This window comes from Cydia pomonella, chromosome 7 (genome assembly GCF_033807575.1).
Source record: "Cydia pomonella isolate Wapato2018A chromosome 7, ilCydPomo1, whole genome shotgun sequence".
Lineage (NCBI taxonomy): Eukaryota > Metazoa > Arthropoda > Insecta > Lepidoptera > Tortricidae > Cydia > Cydia pomonella.
The window spans coordinates 10,166,261-10,184,503 of NC_084709.1; the positions used below are offsets into that span (position 1 = coordinate 10,166,261).

An 18,243-nucleotide genomic window follows, 5' to 3' on the forward strand; every position below is an offset into this window, starting at 1 on the left:
ATAAATACGATGAATATATGCAATTTAAGCGTTTGTTTACAGAGAAAAACACTCAATCATTTAAAACGGAATTGCAGGAGGTTAACTGGTGCTCTATCCTGTCACCACATTTTACAGTTAATGAAAATTATGATAAATTCAATAATAAAATAAAAATGTTGCTAAATAAATGTATCCCAAAAAAGCGAATTAAATTTAAAGTTAACTCTAAAAGACAATGGCTAACACCAGGAATTAAGAAATCTTGTCTACATAAAAGATTATTGAAGAATATTACTGTTCAAACAAATAACCCAATATTAATTAAATTCTCAGAAACGTATGCAAAAGTATTAAAGAAAACTGTCATAATAGCTAAAAAAATGTATAACTACAAAAGAATAAACACCTCAAATAATAAAATCAAAACCGTGTGGAAAATCATAAATGAACAGGCGAAAAAACCTCAACTACAATTAAAATTAAAAAAAAAATATTTCGATTAAAATAGACGGAAAACAAACAGATGCACCATTAACCGTAGCAAACAAGTTCAATGAATATTTTTCTTCAATAGGGCTTAATATGAACAATAATCAAGCACGTGGTCGCCCGGTACTCAGTCCTACTAGCAATACTCTATTTCTTTCACCCGTGACCCACATGGAAATTGAAAAATGTATAAAAAAGTTAAAAAATAAGCATAGCTTTGGTATAGACGAAATTCCACCATCTCTAGTTAAAAAATGTGCTAGCGAATTGACCATACCACTGACATTTTTAATAAACCAATCATTTTCAACTGGAAAGTTTCCCGACACCTTAAAAATAGCCATTGTTAAACCAGTACCAAAAACGGGAGACTTGACCGACCCTGGCCAATACCGGCCCATCGCCTTGTTGCCGACGATCTCAAAAATCTTTGAAATGGTTATGGCTACACGTCTGTCAGCTTTCTGTAATAAATACGAGATATTCGATGACAGTCAATTCGGCTTTAGGAAGAAAAGGTGTACAATATTAACTGTTAACAAATTTATGTATGATGTTATTAATATTATTGATAGTAAGAAGTATGCATTAGGGCTTTTACTTGATATGAGTAAAGCCTATGACCGAGTACAACATAATATACTTCTAAATAAATTGTATGGCATAGGAATCCGTGGAACAGCTCATGACTGGTTCAAGTCATATTTAACAAATAGGATACAATATGTCGAAATAGACTATTTTAACAAAACAACAAACTCTCTTTGTAAAATAATGTCACAAAACAGATATATAACTTGCTCTATTCCACAGGGCAGTGTTTTAGGCTGCATCCTATTCTTAATTTATATAAACGACCTGGCAAAAATAATAAACACCGAATATACTAAAAGTTTCCTATATGCCGACGATATTTCTATAGTATTCTCTTGTTTAAACAGTAACGATCTAACTCATAAATTAAATAATATTTTTGATACCGTAATACAATGGCTCAGCGACCATAATCTACAACTAAATCTAAAAAAGACAAATTTAATTCAATTCCGACCCCATCAGCGGAGTCCATTAAATGTTAATTTTACTTACCTAGACAACCCAATTCGACCAATAAAGAACTGCAATCTCCTCGGTATAATTATTGACGAAAACATTAATTGGAAAACACACATAGATAAAATTAGTTTAAAAATATCACGCTTTGCTTATGCCCTTAGAAATATTAAAAAACCTCAGATTTAAAAACAGCTCTTAGTGCTTATCACGCATTTACACAGACATGGCTTCAATACGGGATCGTTTTGTGGGGAAACAGCACAAATAGTGTAGATTTGTTCATACTGCAAAAAAGGTGTATTAGAATATTAAGTAACATAAAAAATCAAGAAAGCTGCAGACCTTACTTTAAAAAATTTAATATTTTAACTTTGCCATCCCTTTACATCTTAGAAACATGCAAATTTGTACGAAAACATCCCGACCTATACATAAAAGCTAAAGACCGTCATACTAGTAACTTGAACTTAAGATATCAAAACAAGATTGCCCTTCCTGCCAGTAATTTACAAATGAGTAACAAAAGTCCCTATAACATGTCTGTAAGAATTTTCAACAGTCTTCCTAAAGAAATAGCGATAGAATCAAAATATGATAAATTTGTAAATAGCTTGAAAACTTATTTAATAAATAATTGTTTCTATTCTTTACAAGAATATTTAGATGATAACAAATACCATAAATAGGCATAGGTATACTATAAACTACTTTAAAAAATAAATAAAAATAGTTTATTTACCAAAAATTTTTTTTGTGTATTCTGTAGTTTGTAGGTATGTTATAATTGTTTCATGTGTTAGTGTTAGATAAAATTGCAATACCCTTACAGGGTGTCATATTGTGAAACATTATATTATTCATTAAGAACATCTGTATGAACACCAATGTGAAAGCAATAAACTTTATTATATTATATTATATTAGAATAAGATACTAATTCACCAACGTTATCTCCTTTTTCCTCAGTCGATGTATCCGCATCCACTGCTAGATACATACAAGTTGTCCTGAGGAAGGCGGGCCCACCGTGCTAGAGTAACAATTGCGAAACATGGGTAAGTTTATTTTTGTTTTTATTTACATTCTAAAAGGACGAGGTTCTCAAATCGGTTATATGCTTTTTTAAATGTTACTCTATAAGTCCATACCACAGTCATTTTTTAAAATTATTTTTCAAACAAATGTTTCCGTTTATATCAAAACGCTGCGCAGTTCTGAAGATGGAATCCACGAGGAATAGAGGGAACTCCTCAAACCTTAAAGGCATATACATCGTGATTTTTGAATTTGTCAACAAATCAAGCAGTAACATTTAAAAAAAGTAACATTTGATGAAGTAGAACGTGCCGATGATGGTCAGAACGGAACTCTTTGTTCAATGACGCATAGTTCACGTTTGGCGATTTGTCCTCTTCGTTATGTTTGTTAAGCGAGTTTTAAAGTGACCTTTTTATCAAGCTCGAGTTCTGATGATGGGATCCATGAGGAAACGAGGGAACTCCTCAAATCTTAAAGGTATACGTAAGTATAGCGATTTTTGTATTAATTAGAAAATGAAGCATTTATTTTAAAATGGCGGCATTTGATGAAGTGGAACCAGGGACCGGTCCGGTATCCCCGTCGAGGATTTTTGAAGGGGTATTTCAGGCTTTGCTTACCAAAGCCGTTGCTAACTAAAACCCTTTCATTTGTCTTTATAAGCGCTTCATAATACGGGTAAGCTGATACCCGTTGCTAAGCGCTAACCCCTTGAAGGGGTATCAATTGTAAATTATAACGCTTATGCCATTTTCAACTTGCTCTTGGTAAAAATAAAATCAAATATTGCTTAGAGAAGGATTGGGTGTCTAGCGCGTTGAAAGCACAGGCGTCATAATTTTTTGAATTAGGAAGGGGATACCCTTTCATTTAGCTTTTCTCTGAAAGGGAAACCCCTTCCTAGAGCTAAGTCAAATGAACGGGTAAGCCATTCAAAGGGAAAGCCAATCGTTGGGGCTCTTCGATGAACGGTAAGCCATTTAAAGGCTTTTTTTCTGGGAAGGGGTGGACGGGTCCCTGAGTGGAACTGCTGATGATGATCGAAACGGAGCTCTTCAACAACGCATAATTCACGGTTGGCTTTTCGATCCGACCACTCACGGGTTGAGCGCCACTTGAAAGGTTAAAAATTAGTTATTAAACAGTTAAAAGGCACGGCATGCTGGATTTCAAGAATTTTATCTTTTGAAATAAATGTTTAACAGAATCAAACTGTATATAAGATATCCTGCTCTACATAAACCTTAATCCCCAGTTACTACGCTGATGCATTATTCAATTACACTGATATCACTTAAGATGATTACTTCAATATTGTACCTAATGTCTTGTTTCCGAGACAGCCGGCAGCGCGTGGGCACGCGAGAAATGACCGGTATATATGGTATGACTCCAACCGAACTGAGGTCAACATTGAAGACACAGTAGAAATTGTATCTATATTTAAATAGAAACTTACCCTCAAAATAGCTTAATATCTTTAACAGGACTTGTATCTCATATTCGAAACAAATGTGCAGATAAATACGAGAAAATTACATACCCAATGAGCACATGAGGTACGTTCAATACAAAGTCTGTTTCACGAGTATTCATTGTCAATAACTTCTGTAATCTATATAGAGCAACGGTAACAGATGCAATTACGTTATAATTATGTAATAATAGAATTTGTAGTATAGTCCAGTTAAATTTATCAATTCTAGTTGCGTCAATAGAAACCCTCACCTACTTTAAGATTCCACATTTGACTATGTGGAAAAACGGTTTTTTACTCATTCTTTGTATTGTACAATCACTTCCAGGAAATTACTATAAATGATTCACACCGATGAGTATGGAGATGTCTGTAGTATTTTTATCGTCAGTAGTAATAATTCTTATATTCTATTCTCAATAAAGTTTAAAGAGTTAAGCTTCCTGCCAATGCACAATTTTATAAGTAGGCGTAAATCAAAATTACGGAGAGGCAAGCCGGAGCATGATTAAATTGATTAATTAACTTTTACGTCAGGATAAAATGTGATCAAATATTTTAAAATTGACAAACCGATACGAATCGAGTTCTTTGGACTTCCCACGAGTGCTACTTACATACCTATTGCATTAGGATTGTAACTTGCTTAAAAGATTCAACTTGCCCAATTGCTAAATCATAGTAGGTACTTAACCGACAAGTGCTGGTCTTGATCGAATGACACATAAAAAGCGTTAGTCTGACAACAACTTATATACCTACCTTTAACCCTGTCACTGCTATCTGCCAATACATCTAAATTATATATTTAGTATGTACTTAGAAAAAATACTTGAATAGAACAAATTGTAAATCCTAAAACTAAATCAGTGTTTTTAAATACAAAAATGGTTTTACACAAGTTACACTTATCCATAATTTGATATAAAGGCGAACTATTGCGGTTATGAGATCTCGTTCAGTCCAGTATTAAGATATTTTTTCTTAAATTTCAAAATGCAAAGTACAACATAATTGTAAAACAGGAGCCCAAGAGTCCCCCTAGTCCATTAGTTTAATTAGACAAATTACTATAATTATCATCCCCAACACGTGCTATGTATTAATAATCACCCCAGTAATTTCCAACTACCAATTTAAATTTTGTCTATCCATTGAAAGCGACAAAAAAATATATCCTGATACTCGAAGGGATACGGCAGCGGCAGTTGAGTGTTAGCTTAATAAACGATTTAATTAAGAGAGCGTTGGGCCCGGCGAGGGCGCAGTGTGATGTTCGCGCGCGTCCAGGCACCATGCTGACGCTCGCGTTTGCGGTGCTCACGATCGCGGCCGCGGAAGCGCAACCGTTCAACATCACTCACTTCATCGTGCCACACGACGTCCCTCCGGGCCAAGACGAAGTCATCATCGAATGCCGATACGATGCCAACTTTACCATGCTTACCTGGTTTAAAGGGCCGACGGAATTTTTCCGCTACAAACCTGGCAAAACACCAAGCACCATGTCATTTCCAATCCTCGGAGTTGGAAAAGTGGATCTGGTTTCCTGTGGGCCGACAGCCTGCAGTCTCAAGCTTGGCGCTTTGACCGAAGATGCATCCGGTTTATATAGATGTGACATTGAAAAGAGTTCACCGCCGTACTTATTCGAAACTCGATCCTCTTACATGGAGGTCCATGGTCACATGCACAAAAGACCTTTGCTGGAAGGTCTTGCAGAAGAATTTGGTGAAGGAGATGAGATACTAGCGTATTGCAGAGGTGCAAGAAATTCTGAATTTCGCTGGTATATTAACGGACGAGAGCTGGAGGAAATGAAGGGATCTCAAACTTTGAGAAAAACCAGTTCTAGGCTGATATTTTCGGGAGTGCCACCGACAGTGACAGTGCAGTGCGCAGAGTTCCGTCACGGAAAACTGCTCGGCTCTAAAGAAGTAAAAGCTCGTTGGAGAAAATCCATCCATCAAGATCTAAAACCTCTAGAACAAAGAAATAATGGTTCATCCGTTAATAAAAATATTACTGTTCTTAGTATCCTCTTGTTAGTTTCAAAATTCAATGAAAAATTATAATTTATATTAGTTTTAAAACTATAAATAATTAATCAGTAAAATTTTTGCCAAAGATATTGTTCCTCATAGCTATTTTAAATAAAGATAATATGAATTGGAGATGTTTTATGATGTTTTAAATATAAAATACCTATTAATAATAGGTACCTACTTTTATGTCACACAATTTACACATGAACTTCCGCTGCCATAATTTTACTTATTCACTCTTCATTTAAATGATTTTCCTAAATGTGTATAAAAAAATTGGTAATATATTATAATATAAGGCAAACGGCGTTTATTTTGTGATGAGCACAAATATTTTCTCCTGAGTCATAGATGTTCTCTATGTATTTAAGTATTTGTATATTATATACAGGTTGTTTATTTAGTCATCTGTAATAATTTACGGGGTGCATATATAGGTCATACTGAGAAACTTTTACTATGGGCCCAACCCCGAAATCGGAAAAAATTTTTACTCTCCCATACAAAATGTCAAGGCGACCTATATTCACCCCATAAATTATTGCATAAACACCCTGTATATCCTTGTCTGAGTACCACAACACAGGGCCTTTCTTGGCTAACCATGGGACTTAGTCAATTTGTGTAAGAATGTCCCTACAATTTTTTTTATATATTTCTAGTGTAGATATATATTTTTTTGTAACTTAGGAAGATTCTAGGACCAGCGACAGCGGACACTCCTTGAATTCCCTTCCCCTACACAGTAACATAAAGACGAGCCCCACACTCAGTATTACTGTCACAGGTACACACCCAGTACAATTCTTGTTGTTCATTACCATAAAGTAAAATAGGAAAGCGTTTGAGATGTCTGTGCTCATTACACATAACTAGATTAACTAGAAAGAAAGTCAAATTATTTTAGCTTAATATTTTGATTCGTGTTACTCGGTTCATTACACAGTTTATATGATAGTCCTATGTTCCTCGAGATCACAATGCATGCCTTAACTTGCCTAAGTCTTTATTTATGTATGTATCATAGTATTCTCCCTAATTTCATATCGGCGGCGCTCTACCCGTTCACTGTTTTTAGTTATTGGATTCCCGCTACCCCCAAAGTTTGTCTGAAAGAGATCGTCTTTTAGCGATGATATTATATTGTTACCGAATTATTATAAGTGTGTGCATAATAAACAGTATTTATTTACCTCATACACTCGTAAGGACCAAAATGCCCCATCTCGTGTGTTGTTAGTTGTCAGTAAATACCTATTTATGAACTATAGGAACTTTATTTACTAGAGCATGAAATCGAGTTGTATTGTACTGGGGGAGTTTAAATCAGAAAAATCCCAATTCCCAACCAATAGGCTCAGTGATTATGTATTTTGTCCCACAACAACCCGGCTAGCAATAGCCCGCCGAAAATATACCCACTCGTATCATTAAGTATTATATAAATATATATTACATATTAAGTATGCGTATTCAGAATCTGTGTAGACTTTATAGAATAAATGGACTTATAAATAGGCCTGTTCAATTGAAATATCGCCAAGTCGAGCGCGAAGCAAACACTGCCGAACCATTTCGCCGCATTTTCAGGCCCCTATTTAAGAACCTCTGGATAAGACCAGAACGCAGAAATTTTCGTCATCCAGTAAGTTATAATCACATACTTAAATCCAAAATTTCAAGTCTCTAGGTCATTTAGTTCCGAAGTTAAGCGAAAGCAAAGTTTCGCATTTATGACACTCACTCGCTCACTCATGATCATCAAAATAGAACTAGTACTTCCCATAAACTCAGAGAGCTGAAATTTGGTACTGAGTTCGGGTTTAATGGCCACATAAAGGGAAAACTATAAAAACTAGGATAATCGAAGATCTGGAGTGCCTGGTGACCCTGATTAGAAAACAAAATAATAATAAAAAAACTACTCTAAAAAGAAAAAAACTGTGTCAAATAAGAAAATGTATGGCACAATATAATATGACTTTTCATTTGTATGCGCAATGATGATTATAACACAAGTTGATATGCGTCTCAAAGATACGACTCAAACTTTTATGCAACCCAATATGGACCCATCGCTAACAACTTTTAGACTTTGATAAAAAAATCAAGTCACTGACAGCGCACTTCATTCCGTCAATAACGTCAGAGTCAGTAACTGCTACCGGAGAGATTTCGAACTATTGATTACAGCTGCCAGCTGGACACTTTAGCAACAGTTCTCCCATAAAAGATTGTTCTCCCTACCTGTACCCTCCATACATAAGACTATCCAGTTCGGTCATTTCCTCCCACTGCTCATGCCTGATCCAGTTAAATACTTTACTCCGGGGCAAAGACTGCTGCTATATAAATCGCAAGTCAGACCCATATGGAGTATTGCTGTCACCTTTGGGCAGGAGCACCTGCATGCCAGCTTGGACCTTTTGACTCAGTCCAAAGGCGCGCTGTGCGAATCGTTGACGATCCCAAACTCACAAGCGGTATTGAACCTTTAAGTCTAAGGAGAGACTTTGCCTCCTTGTGTGTGTTTTACCGCTTGTACAATGGGCAGTGCTCTGAGGAATTGTTTGACATGATGCCAACGGCCAAGTGGCATCATGATGATGATAGAAAGTTCTATCACCGCACCGCTCGCCGTCGGCAGGAAGTTCATCCTCTTGAGGGATTTCGGGGTGCTTGCGGCAGTCCATAGGGAGGGAGTGGTGGCGGTGTCGCTGGACATCGCCAACGCGTTCGGGTCCCTCCCCTATATGGTCATTGGGGAGGCACTCCATTACCATGGAGTGCCTCCTTATCTGAGGCGTGTTGTAGAGCACTACCTGACGGGGCGGCTAGTGCTCTATGAGCAGAGGGGTATCCGGGGCGCGAGGGCTATGGCGTACGGAGTTCCACAGGGGTATGTCCTGGGTCCTCTCCTGTTACGTAACCTCGGTTACGATTGGGTGCTCCGGGGGGTGCAGCTTCCCCGCATGATCACCGTGTGTTATGCGGACGACACCCTAGTGGCCGTGCGGGGAAAGGAGCTAGAGGAAGTGCTCAGAAGGGCGGCGGTGGCCACCGAGCTTACAGCGCAGCGCATAGGACTCCTGGGGCTTCGGGTCGCCCTGCCGAAAACCGAGGCCATGGTCCTCGGGCGAACAAGGGGGTGAGGGCAGCTGCCGGAAGGCACCACAGTAATGGTGGGGGGTGAGCCTGTCCAGGTCAAGGCCCACATCAAGTACTTGGGCCTTGTCCTGGACAGAAAGTGGAATTTTGAGGAGCACTTTGCGAGACTGGCTCCTCGTCTCGTGGGTGCTGCTTCGGCTCTGGGCCGCATGTTGCCTAATCTGGGGGGGCCGAATGCCCCATGTAGGCGTCTATATGCGGGGGTAGTCCGGAGCATGGCGCTCTACGGATCGCCAATCTGGGCCGGACGGCTGACGAGACGCGCGAAGGCACTGCTCCGTCGGCCGCAGAGGTTCGTAGCCCAGAGGATGGTGAGGGCCTACCGCACTACCTCTCACGCAGCGGCATGCCTCCTTGCCGGCACTCCGGCGTGGGAACTAGACGCGGGGGTGCTGGCTGAAAGATACTGGCAGAGGGCGGAGGCCAGGAGGCGTGGGGAGCCCACAGATGCGGGAGAGGTAGAGAGGTTGGCCCGAGCAGCCGCGGAGCGCCTTAAGGAAAGATGGAGGAATGCCTTGGAGGATAGCCGTTATGGAACCCGAACCATAGGGGCTATCCTCCCAGTAATGGATGAGTGGTTGGGGAGAAAGAAGGGGGCCATTCAGGGTGACGCAGGTAGTGTCCGGACACGGCTGTTTCGGACACTACCTGCACAAGATGCAGAGGGAACCGGGGCCTCAGTGCCACGAATGTGGCGCAGTGGATGACACGGCCCAGCACACTCTGGAAGAGTGCAATCGCTGGGTCGTGGAAAGAGTGGCCCTTAGGGCGGTGACGGGGGTTGCGGACCTCTCGCTACACAGCATAATTGTGGCGATGCTGGGTAGCGAGAGGAAATGGGAAGCGGTGGCCTCCTTCTGCGAAAAAGTCATGTCGCAGAAGGAGAAGGCGGAGAGGAGCGAGAAGCATCTGCGGATGCGCCTCCTCTCCGTCGCAGGCGGCAGGGTCGAGGGCGGAGAGCCCATGCTCGCCTCGAACCTTAATAGGGCCAGCGGGTACCGAACCCGCACTGCACGGCCCCGTAGGCGATGTCGGGGGGAGGGGGATCAAGCGTTTCTGATCCCCCCTCCATTGTGAGAGTGCCTTGGCGATAAGCCGGGGCTGCCGGAGGGCGCCGTGGTGGAATGTCATCGATCCCAGTGCGCCTTCATAAACGGCAAAGTGGGTGAAACGCCGGAGTGGGTTTAGTGGGTAGGGCCAAATTCTCCCCCCCTCTTGCCAGGAGAGGGGAAAGGAGCGGCGAGTCCCACACACCGTGCGTAAATGCATTCCCACTCCGTCAAAAAAAAAAAAAGGAAGTTCATCCTCACACCTTAGAACCTAAATGGTCGCGTACTGTGCGGTTCAAGAGGAATTTCCTCCCGCGGACGCTCCGGCTGTGGAATGAGCTCCCTTCCGAGGTTTTCCCGAGGGTCTACAGTATGGGGTTCTTCAAAAAAGGAGTGTACAGATTTTTAAAGGGTCGGCAACGCGCATGTAACACCTCTGGAGTTGCTGGCGTCCATAGGCTGCGGTGACTGCTTACCATCAGGCGGGCCGTATGCTTGTTTGCCACCGTCGAAAAAACACGCGAAATTAAAATTTTATATGGGGCGATAAGCCTTCGCGCCTAGAATATTTTAAATTCGTCGCTTTTTTTTACTGACGGAAATAGCTTGACAGACTATACACTGAAATATATAGGAGCCAGGAACACGGGAATATCTAATTAAAAAGGCAACTGCACGTCCGTTCGTATTGAAAGATGTATTTCGGAAGAAAAGTAAAACTACCACCAAATTATGACATTGAATAAAATAATGAAAATCTTAACCTACCCGCGAGTTCACTGACCGAGCGATCAGCCGTGATACGTGCCCATGTATATACCTTCGGTACTATACATGTACATATATCACACCCTACCACTTAACTAAAACTACATCGTATACGGTCGTTGGCCATGTACTAATATGGCTAGTAAGGATTCTGTGAAAACTTCTCCTCTTAATTTAGATTTTAGAATTTAGAAAATTAAGCCTTAAGCGAATACTAATAAGACTGACATGGCCAAGCCGTTCCCACTATATATATATTACTATACAACAAGTACATATTACCATAGTAAATTAATAACAGAACTTAATTCCTTAAATAGGTAGGTATCGTTATCTAGAAAGTACAAACCCGTATTATTCTTTACATTTCAAACTAATTCTATGATTACAAATAAGTACTTATTATACTATGGGATTACCATATCTTTCTACGGGCACTGGCACACGTTTAGGTATCGGAGGGGGTGGTACAAAGGCGGGCTCCGGTGGCGCACACGGCTCCGAGTTCTCATGGTTATCGTAGTCCGTCGCTGGGCACGCCGTTATAGCTAAGCGTGAATTATTGCGTAACTGATCTATATGCCTTTTAATAATTTGACCGTTATCCCTTTGCACCAAATAATTACGTGAACCTAATTGTTCCGTGATCGTACCGCTAACCCATTTCTCCCCTTTGCTAAAATTCCTACCTCAAATATTATCACCTACACTACACGACCTCGAGACGCCCCCTGCGTTTTCGCGCTGTCGGAGCTGCGCGGCGCGTGCACACTCGTGCGCCGTGGCGCCGGCGTCGGCGCGCAGAAGATCCAGTCGGGTGCGCAGACCTCTTCGCTGTAGCAACCTCGCCGGTGACTCGCCCGTGCTACTGTGAATTGAGTTCCTATACGCCAGTAAATATGACTGGAGCGCAGCGTCCACGTCTTGCTTATCCCGTAGCGCCTTCAAAATGGTTTTTTTGACAAGCTTTACTGCACCTTCGGCTGCCCCGTTTGAAGATGGATGATACACCGGAGAGTACGTTTGTTTTATGCCATTAAATTGCATGAACTGGGTCAGTTCTCCGCTCGTGAACGGCGGGCCGTTGTCCGATACCATCATCTTGGGTAGCCCGAAACGCGCAAATATCTCCCTTAAGACTCTGATGACGTCATCTGCCGTCGTCCTCGTCATTTGTTTTACTTCGATCCATTTCGACGATGAATCCACGACCACTAAATAGGTCATGCCGTGTAAGGGTCCTAGGAAATCCATATGCAACCTACTCCAAACTTCTTCGAGATATGGCCAAGCTTGTGGTGCAGCTTTGGCAGGGGCCGGTGCTTCCAAAGCGCATGTGGTGCATTCCCGACACGTTTTCTCGATTTCAGCATCGATGCCGGGCCACCAAACATAGCTCCGGGCAAGACTTTTCATCTTAACCACTCCAAAGTGGCCTATATGCAGCTCACGCAGAACGTCATTTCTTAACGCCGTGGGTATCACCATTCTGTAGCCCCACATGATACATCCTGCTTCTGAGTACAGTTCGTGACGCCTTACCCAATACGGCTGCAGCTCTGGATCGTCGCACTTCGCCGGCCACCCTGACTGTAAGTACATAAACACTTTTCTTAGTGGATCATCTGTTTTTAAATTGGTTCTGACTTGATCACTAGTAATTGGTAAGAAATCCTGTACGAATTGTACATATGTTACCTCTGTCCTATCCGCTGCCTGTTTTCCCACAGGTAACCTGGACAGTGCGTCAGCTCCATTTTTGTCCGTAGGCACATATTCTATGTCATACTGGTAACCGGATAAAATTACCGCCCATCTTTGTAGTCTGCTCGCGGCCATCGATGGAATACCTCCCTTATCTCCAAATATGGAAACCAACGGCTTATGATCGGTCCTTAGCAAAAACCTTCGGCCGTACAGGTATTGATGGAATTTTTTTATACCAAACACAATTCCCAAAGCTTCTCTTTGAATCTGAGAATAATTTACCTCCGCCGCATTGAGCACTCTGGACGCGTACGCAACAGGTCTTTCTGTTCCATCTCGCATCTGGTGCGAAATCACCGCCCCCACGCCGCTCGAACTCGCATCTGTAGTTAGACATAAAGGGAGTTCAGGGTCATAGTGCGCCAACACCGAACTGGAAACCAAACAACGCTTGACGGCATTAAACGCTTCCGTACATTCCTTGGTCCAAATAAACGCAGCCCCCTTCCTTAATAATTTGTAAAATGGTGTTAACGTCATACTTATATTTTTAACGAATTTCCCATAGTACATAATCATTCCTATGAATGAGCGAAGTTCGGTTACATTGGCCGGAATCGCCATGTCCTTTATGACTTTAACCTTTTCTGGACACGTGTGAACCCCTTGTTTACTAATGCGAAACCCTAAATACGTCACCGATTCCGCGAAGAAAGAACATTTTTCTTTCTTTACTTTCAACCCAAATTTCTCGAGGCGTCCTAGCACCTGATGTAATGTACGCAAATGATCCTCCCTGTCTACTCCTGTTATAATTACGTCATCCAGGAAAACGCCTACTCGCGGTAAGTCTGCAAAAAGTTGTTCTAGTTTCCTTTGAAAAATCCCCGGACTCGATGATAGCCCATAGATAAGCCTATTATACATATATAAGCCTTTATGTGTGTTGATCACAGTATATGGTTTAGATGTCTCGTCCAACTCGAATTGCGCATAAGCTTGAGACAAATCAATTTTTGAAAACGTCTCACCGCCGTGTAATTTGACCAGCAGGTCCTCAACTCTAGGCAAGGGAAAACGGTCAATTTCTAAGCATCTGTTCAGTGTTAATTTATAATCGCCACAAATTCGAATACCTCCATCACGCTTAACTACTGGTACTATCGGCGTGGCCCAGTCTGACGTTTCGACCGGCGTGATAATGCCGTCCCGTTGCAACTGGTCCAGCGCGCGCTCCACCGGCGCGCGCAGCGCGTACGCCAGCGGCCGCGCGCGCAAGTACACCGGCGCGGCGCCCGAGCGCACGCGCAGCGCCACCGTGCCGCCCGTGTACCGCCCGAGCCCGTCCGCGAATATATCCTTATACCTAGAAATTAATGAATCCATAGTAAGTTCCAATTTGCTATCGATCTTATTACAACTAAACTGCTCCAAACCCATTGTCAATTCGTACAGCCATTGTCTTCCTAACAATGGGTTTTTGCCCCCGTCTATAATAAATAAATCTAAAGATATCTCTTTGTTTTTATATTTAACTATTGGAGTGATTTTACCGACTGGGCGAAAATCTCCTCCTGCGTAATAGTTAAGTAATACATTCGATGTTAAAATAGGTACATTTTTAAATAATCTTTGATAACATTCTAGGCTTATACACGAAATGGCACTACCAGTGTCAACTTCCATTTCTAAACATATTCCGTTTGTATCCAAGATCAAGGGGATCCCATGCCTTTAACACCTGGACATTTTCTTGTGGGTGAATCTTTATTAGCTGTTCCAGATCATAACTACGAACATTCGCCAGTTAGTTCATTAAGAAGATGGCAACTTTTACAACGAATGTTACAAGACTTTTGGCGGCGTTGGTCGCAAGAATATCTTACACGTTTCATGCAAAGATATAAGTGGACACAGGTTGTACCTGAACCAAAGGTTGTAGATGTTGTTCTTGTAAAGGAGCTTGATTTGCCTCCAGCTCGATGGTTGTTAGGTCAAATTGTTGAAAAGCACCCTGGAGTGGACAATGTTACGCGAGTTGTCACGTTGCGCTACAAAAATTCTTTAATTAAACGACCAGTGTCGAAACTTTGTGTCTTACCTTTAGCAGATTAATTGTTTGTTTCAATGTATTGTATTGTTATTTTCAACTATTCATAACACAATTTAGTGTTATTTAATGTTTATTGATTTCATGTAAGTAATGAACGGATTTGTTTAACTGTTTTTGTAATTGTTATGTTATCAAGTTGAAGGAACTGTTTATGTTGTGTGAATTTTATCAGAGCTATCGAAAGATTTACATGAGAGTTACTATCATGATGATTACAATTGACTTGTTTTGTTTAGTTTAATATTAGCATTACATTGTAATCAGAGCTAGTTAAGAACAGTCGTTCATGGCGGGCGGCATGTTCAGATTGCAACCTTTTTACGTTTTGAATTTACCTATTTGATAATGACATAATTTTGAATTTGAATAATTAAAAGGAATTGTGTCAAGCATTAATCACTCACATCTGTCATGGAAATAAATCAAGTCGCCCTTTATATAAATTTCGGATTTTTTATTGTAAATTAGTGCAATCATGATTAAAAAGTCATCACAATTTAATCATGGTCCTGTTCGGAACCGGATAAAAGGAAGTAGGCAGTGTTTAAATGTCATACCAATATTTTAGAAGATAAACTGTGAGTACTTTATGTTATGTTATTAGTGTCGCACAATTACGGATCTAAAGTGTTTATACTACAAACAATAATAATCAGGAACTATTTTAAACAAAATTTGCAAGAATGGACGAAGTATAGAGAAGATCTTTCTGACCTGACACAATTTCGGTTGAAGCGCTGGGTATACAACAAGGCTGACGCGAAGTTGGTGGAACTCCATGGCTTCTGTGATGCTTCAATTTCTGCATTTGCTGCAGTTATATACTTGCGAGTGATAGATGCAAGAGGAGAAGTTCATGTCAGTTTGATTACAGCAAAAACAAGAGTTTCCCCAATCAAACAACTCAGTCTTCCAAGATTGGAATTATCAGGTGCTGTTCTGCTAGCGAAGCTGCTTATTGAAGTGTCGAGTGTTTTAAACATACCGAAATCAAATATACACGCGTGGAGTGACTCTGAGATAGTGCTTGCATGGTTGAGCAGTCATCCTAGTCGTTGGAAAACATTCATCGGGAATAGATGTTCAGAGATCCTAACTATCACAGACCGTAATCAATGGTCACATGTCAAATCTGAACATAATCCAGCAGATTGTGCATCACGGGGCATTCAAGCATCTGAACTAATTGGTTCGGAGCTTTGGTTAAGAGGACCTTCATGGCTAAATGAAAAGATTATTCAATATCTTAATCCTGAGGAATTGAACACAAATTTAGAAGAAAGGAAAATTAAAACTCACCTTACAACTTCAATAGAAGATCACGGCGCAGTTGACGATATCTGGGCGAAATTCTCATCGTTGACGAAGTTGCTAAGAGTCATAGCATATTGCCGCAGATTTCTGTGTAAAGAGAAACCAAAACATCAGTACCTCCTCAAGAAAGAAATTGATGATGCGCTAATAATAATGATAAAAAAGTGCCAAGGTCAAGCATTCTTTGAGGAGTGGAAGGATGTTAAACAAGGAAACCCAGTAAGTAAGAAGAGTGTACTTACGACTCTGAATCCACAGCTAGACGACTCGGAACTACTCCGAGTTGGTGGGCGGCTGCATTACGCTGAATTAGATGAAAACAAAAAACATCCTATTATTTTACCAAAACAATCGCTGTTGACGACTCTTATAATACGAAATGCACACAAGGTTACATTGCACGGAGCGCCACAGCTGATGATAAACATCATTCGAGAGACATATTATATCATTGGACTTAAAACAATAGTTAAATTATACTGTAGGAAATGTGTGACCTGCATTAGATACGCAGCAACAAACAAACCTCAACTAATGGGGCAATTACCTTCACCGAGAGTGAACATGAGCAGAGCGTTTCTACATTCAGGTGTTGATTACGCAGGCCCGATAAACATCCGAGTATCAAAAGGTCGTGGTAACAAATCCTATAAAGGATACATATGTTTATTCGTATGTATGGCCACTCGTGCTATACATTTAGAAGCAGTGAGCGATTTGACGTCACAGGCGTTTTTGGCTGCATTCAAGCGTTTCGTGTCACGTCGAGGTCATTGTAGCTCATTATATAGTGACAATGGGACAAATTTTGTGGGAGCAGCAAAAGAGTTAAAACAATTATTCGACGAAGAAAAATCAAGATTTCTACCCGAGATCGCAGATTGGTTGGCTACAAAAGGAACACAGTGGCATTTTATTCCACCACAAGCGCCCAATTTCGGAGGTCTTTGGGAAGCCGGTGTACGGTCCTGTAAATATCATCTGAAGCGAATAATTGGCAACTCAACACTGACGTTTGAAGAGGTAACAACAGTGCTTACGCAGATTGAAGCTTGTCTAAATTCAAGACCAATGACATGTATCCAAGATCAAGGGGATCCCATGCCTTTAACACCTGGACATTTTCTTGTGGGTGAATCTTTATTAGCTGTTCCAGATCATAACTACGAACATTCGCCAGTTAGTTCATTAAGAAGATGGCAACTTTTACAACGAATGTTACAAGACTTTTGGCGGCGTTGGTCGCAAGAATATCTTACACGTTTCATGCAAAGATATAAGTGGACACAGGTTGTACCTGAACCAAAGGTTGGAGATGTTGTTCTTGTAAAGGAGCTTGATTTGCCTCCAGCTCGATGGTTGTTAGGTCAAATTGTTGAAAAGCACCCTGGAGTGGACAATGTTACGCGAGTTGTCACGTTGCGCTACAAAAATTCTTTAATTAAACGACCAGTGTCGAAACTTTGTGTCTTACCTTTAGCAGATTAATTGTTTGTTTCAATGTATTGTATTGTTATTTTCAACTATTCATAACACAATTTAGTGTTATTTAATGTTTATTGATTTCATGTAAGTAATGAACGGATTTGTTTAACTGTTTTTGTAATTGTTATGTTATCAAGTTGAAGGAACTGTTTATGTTGTGTGAATTTTATCAGAGCTATCGAAAGATTTACATGAGAGTTACTATCATGATGATTACAATTGACTTGTTTTGTTTAGTTTAATATTAGCATTACATTGTAATCAGAGCTAGTTAAGAACAGTCGTTCATGGCGGGCGGCATGTTCAGATTGCAACCTTTTTACGTTTTGAATTTACCTATTTGATAATGACATAATTTTGAATTTGAATAATTAAAAGGAATTGTGTCAAGCATTAATCACTCACATCTGTCATGGAAATAAATCAAGTCGCCCTTTATATAAATTTCGGATTTTTTATTGTAAATTAGTGCAATCATGATTAAAAAGTCATCACAATTTAATCATGGTCCTGTTCGGAACCGGATAAAAGGAAGTAGGCAGTGTTTAAATG

General features: G+C 40.6%; 3 protein-coding genes across 3 annotated transcripts; 2 read left to right on the plus strand and 1 right to left on the minus strand.

Annotated features, from left to right (window-relative positions):
- The first annotated feature begins 5,295 nt into the window (after positions 1 to 5,295).
- On the plus strand, positions 5,296 to 6,216 carry LOC133519789 (uncharacterized). Its single transcript, XM_061853893.1, has one exon. It carries the CDS (start codon positions 5,338 to 5,340, stop codon positions 6,115 to 6,117), a length of 780 nt encoding a protein of 259 aa, XP_061709877.1. The 5' UTR covers positions 5,296 to 5,337; the 3' UTR covers positions 6,118 to 6,216.
- A 3,643-nt stretch (positions 6,217 to 9,859) lies between these two features.
- LOC133519794 (uncharacterized) lies at positions 9,860 to 10,847 on the plus strand. The gene has a single exon (XM_061853899.1). The coding sequence runs from the start codon at positions 9,913 to 9,915 to the stop codon at positions 10,330 to 10,332; it is 420 nt and encodes a 139-aa protein (XP_061709883.1). The 5' UTR covers positions 9,860 to 9,912; the 3' UTR covers positions 10,333 to 10,847.
- Positions 10,848 to 11,762: 915 nt separating this feature from the next.
- LOC133519482 (uncharacterized protein K02A2.6-like) lies at positions 11,763 to 14,219 on the minus strand. The gene is made up of 3 exons (XM_061853488.1): positions 13,916 to 14,219; positions 13,062 to 13,162; positions 11,763 to 12,662 (listed from the first exon to the last, which is right to left on the minus strand). Exons 1-3 carry the CDS (start codon positions 14,217 to 14,219, stop codon positions 11,763 to 11,765), a joined length of 1,305 nt encoding a protein of 434 aa, XP_061709472.1.
- Between the last annotated feature and the right edge of the window lie 4,024 nt (positions 14,220 to 18,243).

What these genes read in the sequence shown, in the direction of transcription:
- LOC133519794 (XM_061853899.1), top strand. Translation starts at nt 9,913, where the DNA reads ATGCAGAGGGAACCGGGGCCTCAGTGCCACGAATGTGGCGCAGTGGAT.
- LOC133519482 (XM_061853488.1), bottom strand. Translation starts at nt 14,219, where the DNA reads ATGGGTTTGGAGCAGTTTAGTTGTAATAAGATCGATAGCAAATTGGAA. An exon ending in AGTAGTTAAGCGTGATGGAG is followed by an intron (nt 13,163 to 13,915) that starts GTATTCGAATTT and finishes GTCTAACTACAG; the next exon opens with ATGCGAGTTCGAGCGGCGTG. An exon ending in GAGTGCTCAATGCGGCGGAG is followed by an intron (nt 12,663 to 13,061) that starts GTAAATTATTCT and finishes ATGTACTTACAG; the next exon opens with TCAGGGTGGCCGGCGAAGTG.
- LOC133519789 (XM_061853893.1), top strand. Translation starts at nt 5,338, where the DNA reads ATGCTGACGCTCGCGTTTGCGGTGCTCACGATCGCGGCCGCGGAAGCG.